This window comes from Aethalodelphis obliquidens, unplaced genomic scaffold (genome assembly GCF_003676395.1).
Source record: "Aethalodelphis obliquidens isolate GAN/ISIS:26980383/991018 unplaced genomic scaffold, ASM367639v1 scaffold65, whole genome shotgun sequence".
Classification (NCBI taxonomy): domain Eukaryota; kingdom Metazoa; phylum Chordata; class Mammalia; order Artiodactyla; family Delphinidae; genus Aethalodelphis; species Aethalodelphis obliquidens.
In genome coordinates, this window is record NW_020838009.1 from 7,524,186 (window position 1) to 7,549,067 (window position 24,882).

The window sequence follows — 24,882 nt, forward strand, 5'->3', positions numbered from 1 at the left end:
CTAGGTGCTTTGGGACTACCCAGAGGGGTGGGATAGGGAGGGTGGGAGCGAGACACAAGAGGGAGAGGATATGGGGATATATGTATATGTATAGCTGATTCACTTTGTTATAAAGTAGAAACTAACACACCCTTGTAAAGCAATTATACTCCAATAAAGATGTTAAAATAAATAAATAAAATAAAGAGTAAACAGTGACAACAACAACAAAACAAGTGAGGGACTTCCCTGGTGGTCCAGTGGCTAAGACTCCATGCTCCCAAATGCCGGGGGCCTGGGTTTGATCCCTGGTCAGGGAACTAGATTCCGCATGCTGCAAGTAAAGATCCCGCACGCCGCAACGAAAAGATCCCACGTGCTGCAACTAAGACCCAGTGCAGCCAAATAGATAAATAAATATTAAAAAAAAAAAAAACACAGCAGTTGAGGGGCATTCTCAATAGAGAGGAAAACATGATTAAAGGGATGGAGGTGAGTGGCAGCTTGTTGCCGGCAAGGAACAACCAACAGTCCAGTGTGGCTGGAGCATCCCATTCAAGGCAAAGTAATGAAGAGGTCAGAGATGAGGCTGGGAGCTGGGAAGGCTAACACCCTGCTACAGCTTGTTAGCCTGGTGAACTAGCGTAAGTCTTCGGGGGATGGGGAAACACTGGAATATTCTGAACATTGTAAGAAACATCAGATTTGTGCCTTAGCTACACTACTTTGGGTTAGAGGATAGATTTCAGGGGACCAAGTGGGGAGCAGATTAGAAGGCTGTTGTAAGTGTCCTGCTAGTGATTTCAGGACCTGGACAGGATGGTAGTACGAATGGAGAGAAGGAGCTGCAACAGAGAAAGATTCTAGTAGGTGTGACTGCACAACTCAGTAGTTAACTACAGATAAAGGAAGAATGAGCAAGAGGCAAGGATGACTGCAGGCTTCTAGTTTGGGGAACTGAGAGCAAACCACTCAACCAAGAGAGGACAAGCAGAAGGACTAGCAATTGTGATCTAACTGTGTTTTGAGAAGAGACCCTGGTAGGATGCATCATTCAAGACTGAGAATTCCATGACCGTCCTTATATGACAGCTACAGACTCCCTTGCAGGTGTCTCAAGTCCCTTTCCTTCTATAGGTTCCTTCCCTTACAGAATCATAGGAGATGAGAGCTGGGAGAAGGTTCCAGTAGCTTTTAGCCTAACACCCTCCTTGTACAGCTGGGAAGTCTAGAGACGGTAACTGACGTGTCTAAAATCCTTATTATCTTTTTAATACATTTAAGGCTGTCCTAACTTCAGATGAAAAACAACAACAAAAATCAAGCACATACATATAACCGTTCCTTTCCATCAACTTCACCACCAGTCTTCCTTCTTTAGTAGTCAAATACCCATTGCCCCATTTCCTTCCAATTCAGAATTCATTACTTAAAGTTCTGCAACGTTTTACTTCTCTACACTTTGAATGCTACTGCTCTAAAATTAACTGAGAAAGACTTTCTTGTCAAACAAAACAGCCTTTTCTCAGTCCCCACAGTTGTTCCTTGGCTTTCGGTGAGGTTTGAATACTACCTGCTACACCTCTCCTTAAATGCTTTGCTCCCTTGGTCTTTCTAACAGTGAGCTTTCCTTGGGTTTACTCCTTCATGCTCCACTTCTTCTGACTCCAATTCTAGATCTCCATGCTTCCATCATGAGCCAAACACTCTTCTCTTTTCAATCACTTACTCTGGGGTCATTCACCTCATGGTGTCCACAGTGTCTTCTGGGTTCACATCCAGATCGGACAGTAGTCCATGTGGAAAAGTTGGGCATGTGTCATAAGTGTGATGTGCCAATTCTCTTGGCCCGCATCACTAGAGGCACGGAGGCTTCTCAAAGACAAGGAATTCATGTGCTCCTGGAGGGGCTCACTGCTGGGCTGAACTACAGTTAAAAGGGACACTGACAAATGAGAGAATGTTCTGAAAAAAGCAATGGGGTTGGTAAGGGATCTAAAAACAACATGTGAAAACCGCTGAAAAGGCTAAGAATGACGAGCTTGGGAAAGACAGTGCTCTTGGGACCCAGCTTTCTGCAAATTTGTGAAAACTTGTCACGTGGGATGCAGCATAGATGTGTTTTTCTCTGTTTCAGAAAGCAGAAATTTGCAGGAGGTTGTATTTTGGCTCAACAGGAAAAAAATTTCTTGCAAATAACTCACGTTGTTCAACCCAAGAACGAGCTGTCTCTCAATGCAGTGAACTCTGCCCTTGCTGAAGGCGTTGAAGAAGAAATGCCTGCTCTGAGAGGGAGACCAGCCATATCATCTCTGAGATCTCCTTTCCTCTGACACCCTGTGAATCACTCTCCCTGTGATAGCCTGTCAGCACCACGGACTTCACATACCTGATGGGGAATTAGCCGTCCCATCCAATCCCTCAAGTCTACCATTCACGCTGTTGTTCTTCTAGATTGCTGGGTTAGATTCAACATCTTTGATTCCTTGTTCTTTTTAGGTCCCTATACCTCCACCTTCAGAATGTTTCTTTAATATACTCTTAATACTTTATTTCCATGGATACCATTACAAACCCCATGTGGAGAGAAGTCATTGGATTTTTGAGTTGGGACGGACCCTAGAGAGATCAAGCCCAGCCTGCTCATTTTATAAGTAAGGAGAATGAGACACAGAAAAATTAAAGACTTCTCTAAGGTCACATAGTCAAAAGTGGTGGTACTAGGCTCCAAGATTTGTAGTGCCATATTCTTTCCATTGCCCCATACCACAGCAGCTCTGGAATTTCTCCTTTTAATCACTCAGACCACCCTGATACATTTCGGCCTAACTGGTTTTATAGACGTTGGCCATGACTTAACCATGGAATGACTTGGTTTATTTGTTTAATACTGTCTGTTTAATGATGGTCTTTGGTCAAATCATATGTGTTAATCTAGATCTAGGAATTATCCTCAGTCTCTTAACTGTAACGGACCACTGGGTCTGCTTTGAGTTAAACAGCACTGTTCTTTTCTGGGCTTCTCACAGATACTGCCAAAGCAGGACTGCTGAATTGTGAAATAAAGAAGAATTCTAGCCAGCTCAAGCTCTCTAGAGTCTGCAAATCCAGGTCATTTGGATTTGAAACATATCATTGTACTCCAATGAGTACAAAAATTACATATATCATGTTAGCTGGCTATGCTCTGATTACTTCCCATAAAAGGTCCTGGACTCACGTTGGTTCTTCGGTTGCTATTCTGGTCTCTTCTAGTTCTTGTGCTTGTTTCAGCCAAGGTAATTTCGCTTCCACTGGACTTTTTTCTGACAAAAAGGGAACATAAACAACGAGCTTAATTATTGTTACTCATTCAAGAGTTGGATATGTGACTGTTATTTGCTGAAGATTTCATCAATTAAGAGGTCACGCTTTTCAAATGCACAGTACATGAAGTGGCTTCTGGATGGAACCAAAAATTTCTGTCATACATTTTTTTAATTAACACATTATCAAAATGCAACCAAACAACCCCATGACACAGCTGAATACATTGTCCAAGTTAGCATAAAAATGGCTTTTATAAATCAGTACCAATATCTGTTGTTTGCATATTAAAGCTCTTACTTCAACCGTTATCAATTTGTTTTCTTTTTCCACACATTTTTTTTGCCCAATGAATGAGGAAATTAATAGAGAAAAGCAAATACCATAGAAGGCTTAGAAAGTTGGGAGGAGGAGAGTCAGTGCTATGGTTTATTCAAACTTTAATTGCTATAATTGTTGAGGGAAATGATTACTAATTACCACTGGCCTGCAGGAGCAAGCTGGTGCCCCTCTCTGTCCTTTGAAGCTTCCTAAGATGTGAAGAAAGAAACAATCTAATTATGAAATGAGAAAGGAAATAATTTTGGACTACTCCAGGGAAATCACAGACACTAAGAAAGTGGCTATTAAAGTACCACTGACTGCAGAAATATGGAGAAAAGACTTCACTGAAGAAGTTATATAATCAGTGTTTGTACTTTGCATGGAAACCAGCGATTTTTCTGGAAGGCAGACATCATCAAATAAATATTTTTTGAATAGTTAGTTGCCTATAAGGCTATTTGGGTAAATAATGTACCCAGAAATAATGAAGAAGAATTTTATCATCCTCTCCAAAGTACTAAGGAAGACTCCTTGGCACTGATACTTGGGAGTAATTCTTTTTCCATTTCCAAAAGGAAATACTTGTCACGAGGACTGGTAATACCTTACTAAAGTACGTATATGGAAATAATCATGTCTAGAGAGGAACATACATCCAAAAGATGATGCCAAGACTTCCTTACCCATGGATGCTACCCATTTCTGCTAATTCATGTGGAACAAGTGGGAACTACAAAATAATTTCTAAGTGCATCTATAAATCTACATTGGGAACTGAAAGTCTTCATTCATTCATGGTAGGCAATAGGACATATGATGAAGCTGGCATTGTTCCTTCCTCAAGAAATGTACACTCTGGTGGAAGGCATGTGGGAATTTTCCTTCTCCTTTTTCTTCAAAGCAGGGACTACATCAAATTATTTTATGCCCACCAAGAAATGTTAATATAAGCCTAGACAGGAACCACTCTATATGCACTGAATCAATAAGAGCTCAGTTTCTTCTCCAGACCAATTAGTCACATAGGTCTAACTTCCTTATCTAGGTGGATGGGTCTACTGTAATCTGTCAGTAAAACAATTTTTATAAGAAAGTTAGTATGTTGAAATTCAAATGCTGCAATATTAGTAAGAGAGCTGGAAAACACCGGATTTAACTTTAAAATGCACCACAAACTTACCTTTGGGTTTGTAACACGGGATGGGAATGATACATTCTTCTTTGATGTGTAACTTCAGTTGTGGATTACAGCCACCAACGTGCTGTCCACGATGGTTGATACACAGAACAACGCGGTAACGTAACCCCCGGCCACAAGTCACTGTGCACTTCAAAGATGAAAAGAGAAGCCAATGAAATTCTTGTTCATGAAGAGATCCACAAAGGTACTAAGGTCTCATGCACAGGAGAGTCACTAATCTACATGAATGTTAAACACAAAAGACCGTTAGATAAACATTATATAAGGAAGGGGGTGGAGGCTGATTTCCCATGATTCTTATGCTTCAGGGCCCCTCCCTTGCAAGGCTTCCTTCCCATTCTCCATTCGAGAAGTACTTCAGGTGAGGTCACAGTGCAAGAAAAATTGAAATGCCCTGAAATCTTTCTACGCAAATATGAAAGAAACTTAATACAGGTTTTCTCAAATTTGATTAAACATTCACATGACATCATCCAAAACAATTTGTGAAGACAAAAGAAACTTTTCTAAACTATTAATTTAAAAAAATATCAAATTTTGCTCAACCATGCTAGAGGATTATCCTTCTATTCTGTGTATAGAAACTGATCTTCCAAAATTGTTGTCATATGAAAGGGCCATCGAAGAGTATTCAGCCAAAAAGTTTAGGAAAAATATATTCTAGATGTATCAGGCATTTAAAATTAATAAAAACATGATGCTATTTTCTCTGAGTTTTTATGAACTTTGTGTTGTCAGGATTTTTTTTTTCTTGAATTATTTGTTTATGATTTGGAAGGTACTCTTGTCTATGAATGGAATCTTTTCATGTCATGAACATCCAGGATCTGTTTTCAATTGATGTACATTATGTTGGTGAGCATATATGTATGTATATGTGTGTGTAGTTTTTTTTTTAAATCAAGACTTTATTTTTTAGGACTATTTAAGGTTTATAGAAAAATTGAGCAGATAGTACAGAGAGTTCCCATATGCCCCCTTTCTGCTACATACAGTTTTCCCTATTGTTAATATCTTGCATTAGTGTGGTACCTTTGCTACAACTGAAAAACCAATACTGATACATTATTATTAACTAAAGTCCAGAGTTCACATTAGGGTTGTCAGCTTAAAAAAATTTGTAATTTCTTACAATTTCTTTCATTATTGTACATAAACATTTACTTAGATACCCAATATTTGTGTTTTGTATTCTTTCTTCTTAAAAAGTCACCTCCTTGGTAGGGGAGGGATGGATTGGGAGTTTGGGATTAGCAGATGTAAACTATTATACATAGAATGGATAAACAACAAGGTCCTACTGGGTAGCACATGGAACTATATTTAATATCCTGTGACAAACCATAATGGGTAAGAATATGAAAAAGAATGTATTTTATATATATATATATCTGAAACACTTTGCTATACAGCAGAAATTAACTCAACATTGTAAATCAACTATACTTGAATAAAACAGATTTTTTAAAGTTATTTCCATATGGTATAAACTTCAGGCCCCAATCCTGGATCCACCCCTGGGAGAGGTCAAGAAGCCTTGGGCATGTGCTAGAGAACACACACTGTTCTGCAGATGTGATCTCACTAACCATCCTGACACACTGGCAGGTTAGCAGCTTCACTCCCATTTAACAGATGAGCAAATGAACAGCCCACCACCTAAGGACCTTGCTCAAGGTCATGCAGTTCCTAAGAGGCAGAGTGGAAATCCTTCCTAGAGCCTCCTGTTGTCAAAATAATGACTTCACCGCTGCTTCATAAAGCTTAAAGATTCTTTCCTGAGTCCGTGGGTGCTTCTTCAATTGTCACAGATGAGTTGCAGAGGATATGGAGGCCTTTTTCAGCATAGACCCATCTCCAAGAAGAGCAGCATAGCAGGAAACCTCTCTTATTCCCTCATGCCACTCTTATGACCACTGAACAAATACTGAATGAATTTAGTGAGGTTTGAGATTATATCTGACGTCTGGGAAACTGATTCACCTACCCCCACATTCACCTATTTGAAATATATGTGATCTTAAGAGGCTATTTTATATTGGCCAAGAAAGAAAAAAAATTCTGCCCCAAAGAGAAAGAAAACAGTATGATTATAAGGTATAACTACCCTAGAACTGGTCAATCCAAAGGAATATTATTTCCTCAGTAGCTTCTCAGGAAGCTGGACACTTACCCCAATGATGTGGTCAGTGTTTACGACATTCCCAGAACTCCTCTTTCAAGCTGAATACAACCTTAATGATAGCAAATTCTCATCACTGAGAATGTGTCTGATTTTTAAAAAGTGGAAAGTACGAAGAGGCAAGAAGGATGAATGAGATGCGTTGGTTAACAGTCCTTCATTTGGGTATTGTAAGTGACAATAAAGTCATGATATAGATGGGGTGAGGGTGGTAATAAAAGCTCTAAAGACAGCACAAAACAAATGGGTAAGACCTGTAAGAGTGGAAAACAAGCTCTGCGGGTTGTAGAAGTAATGTTGATTTTTGAGGAGAGATCACAATATGATTTTTGGCATATAACTCGAGTTCAAAGAACCGAACGACCTTGCCACAATAAAATCCTTCCATCTCAGTCTACTGACTTATGTGAACAAGGCTTCCCAGTGTGTACGTGCAAAACAAACTAAAACAAGAAATCAACAGTTAAAATTAAGAATAAAATTACTGCTGATCCCATGTTTCATTCCGGCAATGGACTATTTTTTAAAGCCCCACTCACCTTCTCGGAAGACTCATTTCAAAGGAAAGTTTACTTTTTATGTATAATAATCATTCATGAGAAATCGAAATATATTTAATTGTTATTTTGGTTGTGTACTAAAATTAAATTTAATAATAACTTAATCCGGGGAACATTTCTAATACTTAAAGCCTTACGGCTATCGGAAATTAAAATAAATTACTTTCAACGGCTACATGTATTTTCTTAGAGAAAAGTAGTATAGGGTAACCAATAAACGACTTTAAAGCATAAAAGTACATTATATTAGGATAAATTCTGTGGGGGGGAGTGGTTTAAAAATGTGAGTTCAAGGGGAAATAATGCAAAACATTCAAATTATTCAAGAGCTTGTTCATATGTTTTTTAAAAATGGAAGATGGCACATGGCATTTACATTCTACTGGACATATTTTTTTTAATGCTATAACACTTTTATTTTAAAATGTCAGCCTTCAAGACGTGTTAGAAATGACATTCTTCGATTTTTTTAAATTTAAACTTGTGATAAAAATTTTAGATGTCAACCTAAATATATTATGAAGGGGTATGTAATTTTCCAAACTTCTTTTGGTATGTGAACAAAAAAGGATGGATAACTACCGCCCTACTAAGTACAAATGAAGCAGTAGGGGGTGATGATTTTGAGCCAGGGATATCAGAAAAGGACTGTGATGAGATAGCATCTGTAAACTGGGGCTGGAAGCGGGCCTTTCACCCAGAAAACTCACTTATCTCTACTCTTCAAGTTTCAGTTCAAGTGCTTCCTCCTTTCGGAAACCTGCTCTGACACCTTCAAGTAGAGTGAATCACCCCACCTCTGTGTGCCGGCCATACAGGACATCATACAGCTCACTGCAGCGTCACACTGCGTCACAACTGTTCATTTGCATATATGGTTTCTGCAACTGGATTATGAGCTTTTGGGGGGGGGGTAGAAGCAGGTTTTATTTACTCCCTAGGATGGCAGCTGGCACACTCAATAAATAAATAGATAAATGCATGTGTGTGTTGAACTAAATATGTAGGGATCACGCAAAAGAGCTAAAGAAACATGAGTCAATTATGTCTCACCCTCTAGCAAATTAAAAGTTTAAGCTTAAAATATTAAATACCAATACCTGCAATTTTTTGACTAATCCAACTACACTTTATTTGCTCTAGAGGTTTACTTGCTCATCTCCCTAGAGAGGAAACTAAGCTAACCTAACACGAGGCCTTGTTATATCTCTGTGATGTTGCCCTTTTCTCTTTTCTCACCACCTGACACCTCAATGGCTTCCAAATAGACTGCCTGCCTCTGGTCCTTCCCAGCATCAGTCTATTGCCTCAATTACTTAAAATATATTACATTTATTTTCCTCAACAAAAATAGCGAAGCTTCTTAGTAACCACCAGACTAAGAACATACCTCTAATGTCAGTTTTATCATCTCCATCTGAATTTTCCAATTCTTTTTTTTTTTTTAATTTACTTTTGGCCGCATTGGGTCTTGGTTGCTGTGCGCAGGCTTTCTCTAGTTGCGGCAAGCAGGGGCTACTCTTCGTTGCAGTGTGCGGGCTTCTCATTGCAGTGGCTTCTCTTGTCGTGGCTCCCGGGCTCTAGAGCGCAGGTTCAGTAGTTGTGGCACACGGGCTTAGTTGCTCCACGGCATGTGGGATCTTCCCAGACCAGGGATCGAACCCGTGTGCCCTGCATTGGCAGGCGGATTCTTAATCACCATGCAACCAGGGAAGCCCCAATCTTCCAATTCTTAGTCACGTGGGTTCTCTCTTTAATCCAGATCAATTAGGGCCTTTTTCAACATCTAGTCATTCTGTGTCATTTCTGCCTTTGCTCAGCCGTTTCGGCTTGGCCCTACCTCACAGTGATGTCTTCACTAGGCTCTCGTTTGGTTAAATCTTAAAGATGGGTCAAGCACTACAAGGGCAACAAAGACTTCCCGATCAACTCTGCTCCAATGCCTGTTCCGTTCAGATGTACCATGGTTCTTAATTAATTGTTCTTACCTGCGTTGATGCCTGCAATGTTCTCTCTTACACTGTCCTCCAACTGGCTCTTCCCAAGCTCTTTGGGAGTAGGAACCCCGTTCATATACAACTTCTGCCTCCCCCAAGTTGCCCAGTACAGTGTTGGGAGCATAGCAAATAATCATTAAAATCTGAGATTGAATTAAAAAGTGGCGTGTACTCGGGACTTCCCCAGTGGCACAGTGGTTAAGAATCCACCTGCCAATGCAGGGGACACAGGCTCGAGCCCTGGTCGGGGAAGATCCCACATGCCGCGGAGCAACTAAGCCCGTGCGCCACAACCACTGAGCCTGCACTCTGGAACCCCGCGCCTAGAGCCCGTGTTCCGCAACAAGAGAAGCCACTGCAATGAGAAGCCCACGCACCGCAACAAAGGGTAGCCCCCGCTTGCTGCAACTAGAGAAAGCCCGCACACAGCAACCAAGACCCAATGCAGCCTAAAATTAACTAATTTCTAAAAAAAGTGGCGTGTACTCAAATCTTACCTGAGACCACTCCATGGCAATCCACTTGGGACAGTCGAACAGATTGCAGGTTTGCATAACCTTGGGTTTAGGCGCATACATGCACTTCCACTCTTCCACTTGCAGTATCTCTCCATGCATGGACTCCTCCACACACACGAAGCTCCGTCTTTGAATCCCACCTCCACAGGACACCGAACACGCAGTCCAAGGATTATGTTCCCAGCTCAAAAGCAAACAAACGAAAACACATTATTTATTTGTTGCTTGTTTCAAGTTTGCAAAGTTGATTGCAAAAAGTACAGCCTTGGGATAACAGTTGTGGTTCAGTTGAAAGAGCACAGAATTGGAACCTTAAGACTTTAATCTTAACTGCTACACACAATCTGCAGTCCCAAGGTACTTAACTCCTCTGACCCGAAGGTTATTGTCAAATGGGAGTAAGACACCTGCCCTCATGTATTACCACAACAGGGCCATTGTGAGAATCAAATAAATTAAACTATAGAGTGTGAACGCATCTTCAAACAGTCTCTAAACTATAAAACACCAATGGACAACATTACTAGGGAATCACAGAATCTCAAAGTCGGAAAGAACCATCCTAGTCATCTAGGTATAAAAGGGAATGCAGATTTCTGATCAATTGCAATGCTTGAGGTCCCTCTATAATACCCAGTTATCAAGATACGCTTGACATCTCCAGTGACAGAAAACATCACCCTCTGAGCCAGCCTATTCCATATAATTCTTAGAAAGATCTTTCTTATTATGGACTTGAAGTCTGTGTTCCCTTATCTCTCTGTGAAAGGTCTAATAACTGTCCCTCTTACATTTTAGTCTATTGCTACAGATACTACAGTTCCTTGCAAATTACTTAGAGCATATGACAGAAAGAAAAAGGAAACCTGTAACTCACCGAGGGAGAGGTTGGAAGTGGTCATAGGGCATGATCTCTTTAAATCCATCACTACAAATGAAATCATTGTGAGAATACAATTTCTAATCAATTAACGCATTTATTAATTTGACTAGTACAGGTGTGACATCCCAAAAGACAGAGCTCTTTCAAATTAAAAACTAAATATGCCGAATGTTATGAACCATTTCCCCCCAAATTCAGCCACAATCTCCTTAATTTTTAGGAAAATCTCTGACACACAACATCCCCAATTCTATATGAAAATGTAGACAATGGAACTAGTAATATGTATTCATCAAAGGAAAGAGTTTCTCTTAATTTAGATAAATCTATTTATTCCCTTTTATCATCTTAGCAGGTTAGTCTGATAAAATATATTAATGACAGTAACACACTGTCATATTAGCAGGATCTTTAGAAAACCATTTTGTTTCACAGAATTTGCCTTTTGAAAAGGCCTCTATTAATAATTACATACACCTGGGATTACCGGACATGCACTGCTTCGTGATAGGAAATGAAATCCACTGAGAATGCTTCCTTTTCCACTTGCACACTTCTGCCTTAGCCAGCTGGCAGATAAGTGGGGGATTCTGGGACTTGACAGTATGCTGTTATTTTAAGATACTGTAGTAAAGCCAGGAAACTTCCCCAGACAATCCAAGTCATCAGGTACTAAATTATGCAGCAGGATAGTTTATGCATAGCTTTACTGCTCTGGCATTAAAACTCTTCACTTCCTTGTACCATGCATTATTTATACTGAACTTAATGTGTACACTTCAAAAGTCAAAACGTGGTGATCGGTGACCCAGTTTAAAAAGCTAAAATGGTGAGTTACTGATATTTACGGCGTTCGGATGGACTAGACACTGTACTTGGATGAAGAGAACGTTCATGCTGTATGTGCAGGAGATGCTCAAAGAGGTTCATTATAAACAGTCAAAGATCACAGCACATGGACACATAGCCCGCAAGAGAGAACTAGACTGAGTAAGCTGATGAGCCTAATTCCTACTGACCACGGTGATAAATGTGAAGACAGGTACCCGCCACCAGTGTACGTTCAAGGTCACGCCGTGGCAATGTGTTGCCTGGCAACGGTGGGTCAGTCCCAGCTGCAGTTGATTTGTTTCTTTTTAAAGGAAGAAGGGTATGGGCAGTTATGCAAACCTTGATGGGCAAGGATCCATGCTGCACTCCTTCAGTTTTGGTTTTGGTTTCACATTCTCAGGGTAGTAATGGCAATAATGGTCAGGAACCACCCTCTTCAACCGGATATCCACACATTCAGCAGAATTGAGCTGATACCCTAAAGCAGCAGAACAAGAAAGTCTGAAGATCGCATCCATTCGGGGTTTACTTGGCAAAGTTATCACTTGGCACACACTTTTTTATTCCTCTTTAAGAAACTTAACTCAGTGGTTCTCAACTCTGGGCGTATAACAGAACCACTTGGGAGGCTTTTATTACACCAACGCCCAGGTCCCTTCCTGGTCCAATTAAATCAGAAGCACTGCAGCCAAGAAATCAGCATTTCCACTGGTCAAAGTGGAAGGAGCGGGTGCTTTCTGTTGCCATGATTGCGTTGAGACCAAAGAAATAAAGTTGTTCCTTTATTCCCAGGCTGCGGGGTAGTAGAAGCAGCAGATCCCCACCGCTTAATCCCAAGGGGGCGTAAGGCTCTTTAGCCAAAGCACCTATGGAGAGCTAACAATTGGACTGAGTGCTATTTTCAGTTTCCCGAACTACTTTAGGTTTAGAGTTGTTGTGGGGAGCGAATAAGATCACGTGCGTCAAAGCTTTGTTCAAAATGTAAATCTCTAGACAGATGCTAGGTGATATGGTGCAGCAGCAGCAGCAAAAAAAAAGACTTTTTAAAAAAGACTCTCAGGTTCTTCTAAGATGACTAACATGTGTGGCCAAGATGGAGAATGACTACTTGAACTGATTGTGTGACTCTTAGCACTTATAACTAAAAGTTACAATAGACGCCTCTGAAAATGTTTGGAGCTCAGGTACAGAAGGTAGTTAGTTATTCATTGTCACGTCTCCTCATCCTGGCACTGTGCAAGGCTCTCTTGTTTCCGTATACTTTCTCTTCTCCCATCACCACTCCCATTACAATCCCCCAGAGACATCTATTTATTGTTTATATGTCCTTAACTATACATCTGTCTTCTGTAATTTTGTTTTGTGTGTATCTGTTTTGACTAAATTAATGATACTGTGTTTTAAGTCCTGTTCTGTTTTCTACTTTTCTCACGCAACATTACATTTCGGAGAACTACCCTTGTACTGTTGCTTCTTTCTTTTTTATAATATGCCACTGCTTGTACATTTTACTAATTTCCTGTCCTGGGGTACCTAGGGGTACCTCTGATGACAATGAACTTTCTAACTGGGAAAATAAGCATTGTCTATACAGAGAGGAACAAAACCCTCCCCGCCTACATCTGCCTCTGCCTCATAAGCCTTCAAAGAAGAAGGAATGAAGACTTATTCCTGATTCTATTAAATTCAATTTGTACAGTCTCTGAGGAGAGTGAACATTCCACAAGGATGAGTGCTATAAACTTAAAAAACAACTCACAAAATGATGCTTCTAACTTCCTGAAAGATTTGATTCCAGGTTTCCTGTCACTACATAAGCGTCATGTTAAGTTTTTAAAAAAGTAATTTTTCAAAACCAGAATGAGCTCTTCACCAAAAAAAACACCCACAAAAAAAACAAACAAAAAAAACCCCGAAGTTAAGTTCTCAGTCTCAGCCAACTGGTCTAAAGTTCTAAAAATACATTTAAAGGCCCAATTGCTGAGAGGAATCTGATTTTATAAACCAATAGACAGCTTTCTACAAGTCGAGGCTTAAATGTAAGCTGAGTGTGGAAGGACAGACTGGTATGCATTATAAAAAGCAAGGTCAAAACCACAGGAACGAAAATCCAAATGGAGTCAATAAAGTATTACTTGGGTGCCAATATCTGCTAGAAAGTCTGCAATATCAGATGACAGTGGCAATCTCGGTACTTTCTCCAAACTAATCTCAAGTATCCCACATAGATGATTGCAGACAAGACCAGGAAAGTCCATCCAAATACCTTGGAGACCAGCGAGCTAATTTTCCTGATTACACCAAAAACCCTGAAATGCCACTTAACACAAATCATGTAGATTTGATTACTAACATAATTGAATTTTGGTAATGCTTTCCTTGTGGGTTTTACGGGTATGTTTTTATTTTTCCCCAAGACAATAAGAGAATGAGATTACAGTTCCTTGAGTTAAAGAAAAAAATCTTTGCTCTAAATGGAAACATATTTCTAGGAGGAGACAAGGAGCATACAGGTGTTTATAATTTGGGGAAAGACAATTAATTTTCCTCTTTAATTTTGTAGCAGTACAGAGATATCTAAAAGAGAAAGAAATAAGGCAGACTGCCTTCCTACATTATGAACAAATGTATTGAAATTCTGCCAGTGTATAGAAAGTGGCAGGATATTGGGCCAACGCTATCTTTGGTGGACAGTCACACAGCCAGGAGCTTCCATTGAAGGTTCCAGCAGGACTGATCGTGTCTTTCCTTGGGCACCAGCTACGAGAAACATCTATTCTCCTCCCAAGAACTGAACCAACTGAACTAATAAGCTTAGTCCCATTATACATGTCCCTCCCAGAACGGAAAGCTTCTCTTTTAACTTAGGTGTCCAAATGAGAACGTCTCTCTGTGTGTGAGAGCTAGGGAATAAATTAAAAAGAAAGAGGTATTTGTTTTTCTGATGGGTAAGAATTAAAAATCCCCCCTATCTCTTGGCTTTTATTCTGGAGTCCATGAGAGACATGCAAACATGTTTCCAGCTCTTTGCCCAAAGTAAAGGGTGTTTTCTACATCCAGTTTTCACCTATGTTCAAGAATAAAGCAAACGCACATTCATTAAAACCACTGCATTCCAGGCCACTGAGTAAGATGCTGTGTGGTTACATATCTCTAATTACCATGCTACTTTTTTTTTAACATCTTTATTGGAGTATAATTGCTTTACAACGTTGTGTTAGTTTCTTCTGGATAACAAAGTGAGTCAGCTACACATAGACATATATCCCCATATCCCCTCCCTCTGGCGTCTCCCTCCCTCCCACCCTCCCCCTACCCCACCCCTCTAGGTGGTCACAAAGCACCGAGCTGATCTCCCTGTGCTACGTGGCTGCTTCCCACTAGCTATCTATTTTACATTTGGTAGTACCACGCTAACTTTAAAGTCAGCTTCAAAAAAGCAAACGTGTCATTTCTAACTCTGAGCTCTAAATATTCATGAACAAAGTCTGTGCCTCACCTCCTCCACATGTCACAGTGCAGGGAAAGAAGTCAGTTTGTCTCCACTGATGACTGATTGGCTGGTAAAAGAAGAACTGGACCACGCTGTCCTTGGCCGCAGTGTACCTGGTCTGGACGGAGACAACTTTGATAACATATTCGCATGCAAGGAGCTAGTGCCTTCCACATCTTTCAACATCAGGTGAACACAAGTCACCTACGTAGACAAACACATCTATCACAATAAACTCTGGTGCATGAAGATTCCCAGAATTTTAAGATGTGACAGCATTTCGATTAGATTTCTCATAAATGGGATCTCAGAGGATCTTTGACCAATCTCCTTGGAGTCATTTTTCCAGATAATTCTATGCCTATGAATGAGTTCACAAAAATGTAGGTCCATTTTTAGTTTATTTATTTTTTATTTTTCTTCCCAATACATTTGATTTTAATTTCCATGAGAACAGGAGATGAGACAGGAAATGTAATCTGGGTTTGCTTACAACATGGCACAAACTGCGATTCTTACATTTATAATAACAACATCTTTAAGCATCTTTAAGCAGATCCTTCTGAAAAATCCTGCTGAAAGCACAACTATAGAAACTCAAATGTACACAAATCCATGGTGTTTGCATAGAAGCCTTTCAGTATCTAATTAAAATAGAGGAGGGGTACCACTGAGAGTGAGCAAGCAGTTATAGACAGAGGTAAGTTTACTTTCAGGTTATTTTACTCAGGCAGCAAGTCCTCTCCCTACGTTTTTTTTCCTTCCCTCCTGATTGAACAAATGAGTGAATTGAGGAAAAGTCCCAGAACACAACACAAAAAGAAAAAGAGAGGGAAAACAAAGGTTAAGCTGTGGGAGATAGATCCAGAAATGCCAGCATCACATGGAGTTCAAGAGAAAGAATAGAAAAAATAATGAAAAGGTGATATTTGATTGCATCACTGTTGAGAATTTCCTAGACCTTAAGAAAAACAGAAGTACTCAGTCTAAAAATATTCATAAAGTTCTGAGCAGACATTGTAAAAAATACAACAACAAGGATAAAGAGAAATTCTGAAAGTTATCAGAAAGAAAAAAAATGATTCCCTACAAAGGAGTGAGAATCAGAATGGCATCAGACTTCTCACAGACAATAATGGATGCAAGAAAAGAAAAGCATACCTTCAAAGTGATGAGGGACAATAGTTTTTTAATCTAGAATTCTACAACCAAATTATTCATTGCTAATCAACTGTCAACTTATAAACAATCTATGATCAAATTATCAATCAGTAATCAGTGAAATAAAGTTTTTCTCAGACACAAAATGACAGAAACTTTATCACTCAGAAGCTCTCACTAGGAAAAAGAAAAAACTATGAAAGGATATACTGAAAAAGAAGTAATATAAATCCACAAGAAAGTAGTGAGATGCAAGAAGCAGTAATGGTGAAATAAATCAGTAAAACTTATTAGGAAATCTAAATAAGGGTTGACCAAAAAAGAAAACTTTGATGTATTTAATTATAAAATAGTAAAAAGAAATTGTAAAATTATAAAATGGTGAAAAATTCCAGACAGGAGATGTGTGTGGAGGGAGGGAGGGGCAGGGTTACAGTGATGGGATGAGGATAGCACAGAAAAGACTTCTAAGTAGTTCTGCTTCTGGCTATGGAAGAACGGGTTTGTTTCTGATGAATCCTCCCACTGAGAATAAGTAAAAGTGCTGCATAGAATACTTTTTAATGTACTTGAAGGCATCAGAAAACAACCGTAGTAGTGAGGATGTGCAAGGCCAATATCCCAGACACAAAGGAAGCCCAGACATGTGAGCATGACATTTGGTACCACCTTTGGTACCACCTTTCTGCTCAAGACATTTTCCATTTTACAAGTGGTAACTGAGCAGCTGAGAAGCTGAGCAGGCCTGTCAGACTCAAGTGGCTGAGGCAGCAAAACCTGGAGCTCCAGGCCCACCAAGGTGAGGAGTGTTGGTAAACAGCCCAGGCTCCCAGCTGGGACCCCAGAAAGCTGTATCCTAGGAATAAGAGTAGACTGGAAAGGACTTCCCTGGTGGCGCAGCGGTTAAGAATCTGCCTGCCAATGCAGGAGACACGGGTTCAAGCCCTGGTCTGGGAAGATCCCATTTGCCACAGCAACTAAGCCTGTACACCATAACTACTGAGCCTGTGCTCTAGAGCCCATGAGCCGCAACTACTGAGCCCGTGCACCACAACTACTGAAGCCCACGTGCTCTACGGCCCATGTGCAGCAACTACTGGGCCCACATGCTGCAACTACTGAAGCCTGCATGCCTAGAGCCTGTGCTCTGCCACAAGATAAGCTACTGCAGTGAGAAGCCCGCACACTGCAACAAAGAGTAGCCCCCACTCACCACAACTAGAGAAAGGCTGCGTGCGGCAAAGAAGACCCAATGCAGCCAAAAAAATATACTGGAAATATTCCAGTTTTCAAAGGGAATGATGCCCAGATTCAAATTATTTCAGTCCCTTGGATGAAGGTGATTAGCTGCTAATCTGTCTTCTAGAAGCAATAATTAATCCAGTCTCAAATGGTATCTATAATCTTTCCTCTACTATATGCAGCAAAACTTTAACCCTAGATATACAACAAAGATAAAATTTAACACCAACTGAAAAGGTGGGAAAATAGATATATAATCAGAAAAATAGGAAATCCAGATATGGGCATTAACTGATAGAAACTTAAAAGTGTAAGTATACCACTACCATTTCCTGTAACTCTGGCCTTGGCTTCATGTCTTATTTCCCGGCTTGAGGGCCTAGCAACACCTCATTCTATTCCCATGGTCAAAAATCATGTGTTAGCACATAGCTTTCGCCTCAGGCTCTGTTTTTAAGAAAACTTAGACAAAGATACTGTGACTAAAATGTTCAAGAAATTAAATGACAAGATGGAGAATTTCACCAGAAACAAAGAAACTATAACAAAAATAAAATGTGATTGTACAAATAAAAAGCAAAATAATTTAAATAAATCTCTCAATGAATAGACTTAGTAGACTAGACTGGGGTTCATCAAATATTATCTTAAAGAACCAGATAGTAAAAGTGAGTTTTCAGGCCACGTTATCTCAGTTGCAATTATTCAACTCTGCTGGTGTGGTGCAAAAGCAGCCACAAGTAATATATAAATAAATGAGGGTAGCTGTAAACTCCATTTACAAAGACAGTTGGTCAGCTTGCTGGGCATAATCTGCTGACTTCTGGATTATATACACCTATTCAGAGAATTAGCAAACTGACAGATAAAAAGAAAATGGAAATTAGACATTTGAGATAAAGGTATAATTGTAGTCCCAGAAAAAGAGAATAAGATAGAAGCTATATCTGAAGAGGTCATAAATGAGAAAATCTTCCAAAACTGATGACGGATATCAAGCTACAGATCCATGAAGCACCAGGAACCTCAAGCAGAAGAAAGTTATTAATTATATCAGAGTCAAACTGATGAAAACCAAAAACAAAGAGAAAACACTTGAAAGCAGGCAAAGAAAAAAGACACATTACCTTCTAAGGAACAAAAATAAGACTAAAAGCTGAATTCTCAACAGAATAAATGGAAGCCAGAAGACAATGAAGTAATATCTTCAAAGTGCTGAAAGAAAATATTTCACAATGATAAAGAGGTCAAGTCATTAGAAGAGGTAATGATTCTAAATGTGAGTGTACCTAACCACCTAACCTCAAAATATATAATTCAACAATTGACAAGAAACAGAAAAAGTATAGACAAATGCACAGTCATAGTGGTAGTTTTACCAGGTCTCTTGTGGTAACTAACAGAATAAGCAGACAAAAATCAGTAAGGCTATAATTTTGCATGAAACCATTAATAAATATGACCTAATTGACATATGTAGAACATTGTGCTCAACATCAGAAGACTACATATCATAGTCTTCCAAAATCTGCTACATTCTGAGCCACAAATTAAGTTTTAACAAATTTCAAAACATTAAAATAATATAATGTTATTTGACTATAGTAGAATTAAGGTATAAAATGATGAGATTACTTGAAAATTCCCACATACTTGGATGCTACACTTCTAATATTCTATAAGTCACTATATCACTATATCATATATATCACTATGGAAATTACAATACCACTTAACTGAATGATGAAGAAAAAGACTTCATATCAAACTCTGTGGAAAAAAATCTAAAGCATACTTTGAGAGAAATTTACAGAGTTAAAAGCATATGTTATGGAAAAATTGGATGAAAATCACTGGTCTAAACAGCCATCCCCAAAAGTTAGAAAAGGACTTCCCTGGTGGTGCAGTGGTTAAGAATCCACCTGCCAAGGCAGGGGATTGGCATTGGCAATGCCAATGTTCGATCGCTGGTCCAGGCAGATCCCACATGCCACGGAGCAACTAAGCCCATGCGCCACAACTACTGAGCGTGCACTCTAGAGCCTGCAAGCCACAACTACTGAGCCTGCCTGCCACAACTACTGAAGCATGTGCACCTAGAGCCCATGCTTCGCCACCGAAGCCCAGAGAAGCCACCGCAATGAGAAGCCCACGCACTGCAACAAAGAGTAGCCCCCACTCGCCACAACTAGAGAAAGCCTGGGTGCAGCAATGAAGACCCCATGCAGCCAAAAATAAATAAGTAAATAAATTTATATAAAAAAAGGTTAGAAGAAGAATAACATATTGAATCTGGAGAAAGTAGAGAGATGGTAACAATAAAGATAAGAGCAAACATTAATGATATGAGAATGAAACTACTTTAAAGTGGTTTATAAAGCCAAAGGGTATTTCTGTGAAGTCTCATAAAATTGATAGACCTCCAACATGACTGATTAAGGAAAAAAAAGAGTAGGGACAAATAATCAAAATTAGGAATGAGAAAGAAGACTTGCTACAGATTCTCCACACAATGAAGAAATAAGACAATACCATAAAAAATCTATGCCAATAACTTTCAAAAAGCTAGTTGAAATAGACAAATTCCTTGAAACAAAACTGACACATAAGGGAATAAAACATCTGATTAGTCAAGTAATAGCAATCTCACACAAACTGTTACAGAAAATAAGAACAGAGGAGATACTTCTCAATTTGTTTTATAAACCTAGTGTAAAATTAATACCAAGACCCAAAAAAGACGTTACAGGGAAAAACAACCCCCAAAACAAAAACCTCTCCTGGAAACAAATACCGAAAAAGAATCATAAATAAAATAATTTAAAATCATTGGGAAAGGGAACAACAGAGGTTCAAGATGGCAGAGTAGAAGGACGTGTGCCAACTCCCTCTTGCGAGAGCATCAGAATCACAACTAACTGCTGAACAGTCATTGACAGGAAGACACTGGAACTCACCAAAAAAGATACCCCACAACCAAAGACAAAGGAGAAGCCACAGTGAGATGGTAGGAGGGGCACAATCACAATAAAATCAAATCCCATAACCGCTGGGTGGGTGACTCACAAACTGGAGAATAATTATACCACAGAAGTCCACCCACTGGAGTGAAGGTTCTGAGCCCCACGTCAGGCTTCCCAACCTGGGGGTCCAGCAATGGGAGGAGGAATTCCCAGAGAATCAGACTTTGAAGGCTAGCGGGATTTAAGTGCAGGACTTCGACAGGACTGGGGGAAACAGAGACTCCACTCTTGGAGGGCACACAAAAAGTAGTGTACACATCAGGACCCAGGTAGAAGGAGCAGTGACCCCACAGGAAACTGAACCAAACGTACCTGCTGGTGTTGGAGGTTCTCCTGCAGAGGCAGGGGATGGCTGTGGCTCACCACGGGGACAAGAACACTGGCAACAGAAGTTCTGGGAAGTATTCCTTGGCGTGAACCCTCCCGGAGTCCACCATTAGTCACACCAAAGAGCTGTAGCCTCCAGTGCTGGGTCACCTCAGGCCAAACAACCAACAGGGAGGAAACCCAGCACCACCCATCAGCAGACAAGTGGATTATAGTTTTACTGAGCTCTGCCCACCAGAGCAACACCCAGCTCTACCCACTACCAGTCTCTCCCATCAGGAAGCTTGCACAAGCCTCTCAGATAGCCTCATCCACCAGAGGGCAGAGAGCAGAAACAAGGAGAACTACAATCCTGCAGCCTGTAAATGAAAACCATATTCACAGAAAGGCAGACAAAATGAAAAGGCAGAGGACTATGTACCAGATGAAGGAACAAGATAAAATCCCAGAAAAACAACTAAATCAAGTGGAGATAGGCAACCTTCCAGAAAAAGAATTCAGAATAATGATAGTGAAGATGATCAGGGACCTCGGAAAAAGAATGGAGGCAAAGATCGAGAAGATGCAAGAAATATTTAACAAAGACCTAGAAGAATTAAAGAACAAACAAACAGAGATGAACAATAAAATAACTGAAATGAAAAAAACACTACAAGGAATCAATAGCAGAATAACTGAGGCAGAAGACCGGATAAGTGACCTGGAAGACAGAATGGTGGAAATCACTGCCACAGAACAGAATAAAGAAAAAAGAATGAAAAGAAATGAAGACAGCCTAAGAGACCTCTGGGACAACATTAAACACACCAACATTCACATTATAGGGGTCCCAGAAGGAGAAGAGAGAAAGGATCCGAGAAAATATCTGAAGAGAGTATAGTCGAAAATTCCCTAATATGGGAAAGGAAATAGCCACCCAAGTCCAAGAAGCATAGAGAGTCCCAGGCAGGACAAACCCAAGGAGAAACATGCCAAGACACATAGTAATCACACTGGCAAAAATTAAAGACAAAGAAAAATTATTAAAAGCAGCAAGGGAAAAATGACAAATAACATACAAGGGAACTTGCATAAGGTTAACAGCTGATTTCTCAGCAGAAACTCAACAAGCCAAAAGGGAGTGGCATGATATATTAAAGTGATGAAACGGAAGAACCTACAAACAAGATTACTCTATCTGGCAAGGATGTCATTCAGATTCGATGAAGCTTTACAGACAAGCAAAAGCTAAGAGAATTCAGCACCACCAAACCTGCTCTACAACAAATGCTAAAGGAACTTCTCTAAGTGGGAAATGCAAGAGAAGAAAAGGATCTACAAAAAGAAACCCAAACCAATTAAGAAAATAGTAATAGGAACATACATATCAATAATTACCTTAAATGCGAATGGATTAAGTGCTCCAACCAAGAGACACAGGTTCGCTGCATGGATACATAAACAAGACCCATATATACGCTGTCTACAAGAGACCCAAGTCAGACCTACGGCCACATACAGACTGAAAATGAGGGGATGGAAAAACGTACTCCCTGCAAATGGAAATCAAAAGAAAGCTGGAGTAGCAATACTCATATCAGATAAAATAGACTTTAAAATAAAGAATATTATAAGAGACAAGGAAGGACATTACATAATGATCAAGGGATCAATCCAAAAAGATATATTATAAAATTATATTATAAATTATATTTATATATAATATTATAAAAATATATTATAAAATTATAAATATATATGCACCCAACATAGGAGCACCTCAATACATAAGGCAAATGTTAAGAGCTATAAAAGAGGAAATCAACAGTAACACAATAATAGTGGGGGACGTTAACACCTCACTTACATCAATGGACAGATCATCCAGACAGAAAATTAATAAGGAAACAAAAGCTTTAAATGACACAATAGACCTGATAGATTTAATTGATATTTATAGGACATTCCATCCAAAAACAGCAGACTACACTTTCTTCTCAAGTGCACACAGAACATTCTCCAGTATAGATCACATCTTGGGTCACAAATCAGCCTCAGTAAACTGAAGAAAATTGAAATCATATCAAGCATCTTTTCCCACCACAATGCTATGAGATTAGAAATCAATTACAGGGAAAAAAAAGTAAAGTAAAAAATACAAACACATGGAGGCTAAACAATATGTTACTAAATAACCAAGAGATCACTGAAGAAATCAAAGAGGAAATCAAAAAATACCTAAAGACAAATGACAACGAGAACACGATGATCCAAAACCTATAGGATGCAGCAAAAGGAGTTCTAAGAGGGAAGTTTATAGCAATACAATCCTACCATAAGAAAAAAGAAACATCTCAAATAAACAAGCTAACCTTACACCTAAAGTAACTTGAGAAAGAAGAACAAATGAAACCCAAAGTTAGCAGAAGGAAAGAAATCATAAAGATCAGAGCAGAAATAAATGAAATGGAAACAAAGAAAACAATAGCAAAGATCAATAAAACTAAAAGCTGATTCCTTGAGAAGATGAACAAAATTGATAAACCTTTAGCCAGACTCATCAATAAAAAGAGGGAGAGGACTAAAATCAATAAAATTAGAAATGAAAAAGGAGAAGTTACAACAGACACCGCAGAAATAAAAAGCATCATAAAAGACTACTATAAGCAACTCTATGCCAATTAAATGGACAACCTGGAAGAAATGGACAAATTCTTAGAAAGGTATAACCTTCCGAGACTGAACCAAGAAGAAATAGAAAATATGAACAGACCAATCACAAGTAATGAAATTGAAACTGTGATTAAAAATCTTCCAACAAACAAAAGTCCAGGGTCAGGGGGCTTCACAGGTGGATTCTATCGAACTTTTAGAGAAGAGCTAACACCCATCCCTCTCAAACTCAGTCAAAAAATTTCAGAGGAAGGAACACTCCCAAACTCATTCTACAAGGCTACCATCACCTTGATACCAAAACCAGACAGAGATACTACAAAAAAAGAAAATTACAGACCAATATCACTGATGAATACAAATGCAAAAATCCTCAACAAAATACTAGCAAACAGAATCCAACAACATATTAAAAGGATCATACACCATGATCAAGTGGGATTTATCCCAGGGATGCAAGGATTCTTCAATATACACAAATCAATCAATGTGATACACCTTATTAACAAATTGAAAAATAAAAACCATACAATCATCTCAATAGGTGCAGAAAAAGCTTTTGACAAAAAGTTTTGACAAAACACCCATTTATGATAAAAACTATCCAGAAAGTGGGCATAGAGGGAACCTACCTACCTCAACATAATAAAGGCCATATATGACAAACCCAGAGCAAACATCATTCTCAATGGCGAAAAACTGAAAGCATTTCCTCTAGATCTGGAACAAGACAAGGATGTCCACTCTCGCCACTCTGATGCAACATAGCTTTGGAAGTCCTAACCACAGCAATCAGAGAAGAAAAAGAAATAAAAGGAATACAAATTGGAAAAGAAGAAGTAAAACAGTCACTGTTTGCAGATGATATTCTACTATACACAGAGAATCCTAAAGATGCCACCAGAAAACTACTAGAGCTAATCAATGAATTTGGTAACGTTTCAGGATACAAAATTAATGCACAGAAATCTTTTGCATTCCTGTACACTAACAACAGAAGATCAGAAAGAGAATGTAAGGAAACACTCCCGTTTACCATTGCAACAAAAAGAATAAAATACCTAGGAATAAACCTACCTAAGGAGGTAAAAGACCTGTACTCAGAAAACTATAAGACACTGAGGAAAGAAACAAAGATGACACAAAAACAGATGGAGAGATATAACATGCTCTTGGATTGGAAGAATCAATATTGTGAAAATA

The 24,882-nt window shown here is 39.2% G+C and overlaps 1 protein-coding gene across 1 annotated transcript in view; it reads right to left on the reverse strand.

The window, feature by feature from the left end:
• Positions 1–24,882, reverse strand: part of ADAMTSL3 (ADAMTS like 3) — a 371,178-nt gene that overhangs the window by 141,397 nt on the left and 204,899 nt on the right. Inside the window, 6 exon segments of the mRNA XM_027089194.1 lie at positions 3,200–3,284; positions 4,790–4,937; positions 10,047–10,251; positions 10,945–10,995; positions 12,121–12,259; positions 15,281–15,392. Of these exon segments, the coding sequence (XP_026944995.1) occupies positions 3,200–3,284; positions 4,790–4,937; positions 10,047–10,251; positions 10,945–10,995; positions 12,121–12,259; positions 15,281–15,392 (740 nt within the window).